The 2,317-nt window shown below is 42.0% G+C and overlaps 1 protein-coding gene across 1 annotated transcript; it reads right to left on the reverse strand.

The window, feature by feature from the left end:
• Positions 1 to 211: 211 nt before the first annotated feature.
• LOC104946481 (rho guanine nucleotide exchange factor 7-like) lies at positions 212 to 1,683 on the reverse strand (the record flags this gene model as incomplete). Its single annotated transcript, XM_010772316.1, has 3 exons — positions 1,335 to 1,683; positions 1,021 to 1,117; positions 212 to 266 (listed from the first exon to the last, which is right to left on the reverse strand). Coding segments are annotated over exons 1-3 (291 nt in total), but the record flags the coding sequence as incomplete, so codon positions are not given.
• Positions 1,684 to 2,317: the final 634 nt, after the last annotated feature.

Genomic DNA, 2,317 nt, shown 5'->3' on the forward strand with positions numbered 1-2,317 from the left:
ACCTCCAAGATTTTCAAGATTTTTTTTAAGCTGCTGTGTGGACGGGCCGTTACTGCAGTGAGAGATGCATTTTCCTAAACACCTTTAAATAAAACCTTTCATGCATACTTGGACCTAGTTTGAACCTTATAAAAAGAGACAATTGAACAGTAAATGGATAATAATGAGGGTTAGTATAGTAATACATGTTTTTAAAAAGCGGCAGACTCACCTGTTTGAGTCCCTGGACCTCGTCTTTCAGGCTGTACACCGTGTCCACCAGACTCCTGCAGGAACACAACAGCTTTACTTTAACATATTCAAAACAATGTTTGTGTCTCTGCGGCTTTCTCATATATTGTGTGTATGTAATTTGTCTTCTATGACACTTGGTTACTGGTACATGCTATGAATGCCGACAGGTTTTATTTGATATCTGGTACGTGTATACTGTTGCATTCAGATTTATGTTTTCAGTATCCACCATTTTCCATATTTGTGTTGTTGCATCCATTTTTGATTCTGCAGCAGTTCTTTTATACACTTCCCCATATTTATTTGTAAGTAGATTCGAAGAGACATGAGTTTCTGACTGCTGCTAGCTGAAGCTTGGTTGCTAGGTTACTAGCTGGGTGTTCTCCGATAAGGGGCCGGGGGAAACAAAGTTAGTGATTACTGGTTCCATGTTGATTTATTTCAATAGAAATTGTTGGGGGGAACTGAAAGGCTATTATCGTACTGGTTACTTTGCAGCCCGGACATTTCCCCTAAAACACATTTTAGACGCGATCGCAACACAGAAGTACCTTTCAAATCCCATCATTTTTAAAACCTTCTAAATCATATTTAAGACCTTTCTTATTTTTTTGGTCATATTTAAGACCTTTTTAAGGCCTTAAATTCAGATTATCAAATTTAAGACTTTTTAAGACCCCGCGGGAACCCTGCCCTCAAGGGGTTGCTTTTAAAGCCCACCATATCTATGTTAGCAAACAGTAAGTATGTTGTGCATAAAAACACAGCTTCATCCCTAGTTCTCACCTCTCCTCCACCACAGTTTGTCCGTTGCTCCTGGTCTCCTCCACTATAATCTTCTCTTCCTCCGGGAACAACATGTGTACATCCTTCCTGCTGGAGCCTGATTGAACATTGACAGGGTAAGTTATTAAAACACATACACAAAAACAAACACATAAACTCTACTATGGGATATTAGCTTGATGAAGCTACTGTATACTCTTGAGGATGCACACAGGTTCAAACACAAAGACACAAACACACAGCAGGTGAAAGGTTGGGGAAGATCTATAGTAGTTTGCCAGCATGTCAGTGGTTTTGCGACACCGATATCTTACGAGAAAATGAGGCAGTCCTGTAACTATGGGCGTTCCAGAGACTGTCATAATCCGAGTCCTCTGATTGGTCAGAACAAGGCGGGTTGCCAGGGATACCAGCGACGGTGAGGCTGGTGTCCGCGAGCACATGGTTGTGCATGAGGTCAGTCCCTTGCCAGGCTGTACCATAACGTAACCAGCGAAAGATGGGGTTGGAACAAACCAAATGTCATGTTTGGGGGGATAAGGGGAGGAGTTTAAACCATATTGGATAAAGGAGAGGGTTTGGGGTAAACCAAATGCAACCACAAATGAAAGGAGAATGGATTATTGGGGATGAAGGATTTAAAAACAATAGTTTCAGAAATAAAGAAAAACAAAAACCAAACATATGGAGGAATTAATTAGGTCAGGTAATCAGAGGAAGGGAAGACATAAGAAGAGAGGAGAGAGAAAACATTGTTAGAGCTGACAGCAGAGAACAAACGGTGGTTAGCAATCAAACAGATAGCAGTGTGAGAGTATGCCGGTGTGTGTGTGTGTGTGTGTGTGTGTGTGTGTGTGTGTGTTTGGCCTAGCATTACTATACTTGTGGGGACCTAAATCTGTTTACACAGTCACGTGTGGGGACTCGCTTCCCTTATGGGGACAAATTGGAGGTCCCCATGAGGGGAATCATTAATTTTAGGGTGAAGACTTGGTTAGGTTTAGGATTAGGGTAAGGGTTAGGGTTAGGATAAGTCTCTAGGAAATGCATGTAAGTCAATGTAATGTCCCCTGAAGTGATGTATACATGGTGTGTGTGTGTGTGTGTGTGTGTGTGTGTGTGTGTGTGTGTGTGTGTGTGTGTGTGTGTGTGTGTGTGTGGCCTAGCATTACTATACTTGTGGGGACCTAAATCTGTTTACACAGTCACGTGTGGGGACTCGCTTCCCTTATGGGGACAAATTGGAGGTCTCCATGAGGGGAATCATTAATTTTAGGGTGAAGACTTGGTTATGGTT

The sequence above is a fragment of the Notothenia coriiceps genome, unplaced genomic scaffold (genome assembly GCF_000735185.1).
Source record: "Notothenia coriiceps isolate Sejong01 unplaced genomic scaffold, NC01 NC01_scaffold00011136, whole genome shotgun sequence".
Taxonomy (NCBI): Eukaryota; Metazoa; Chordata; class Actinopteri; order Perciformes; family Nototheniidae; genus Notothenia; species Notothenia coriiceps.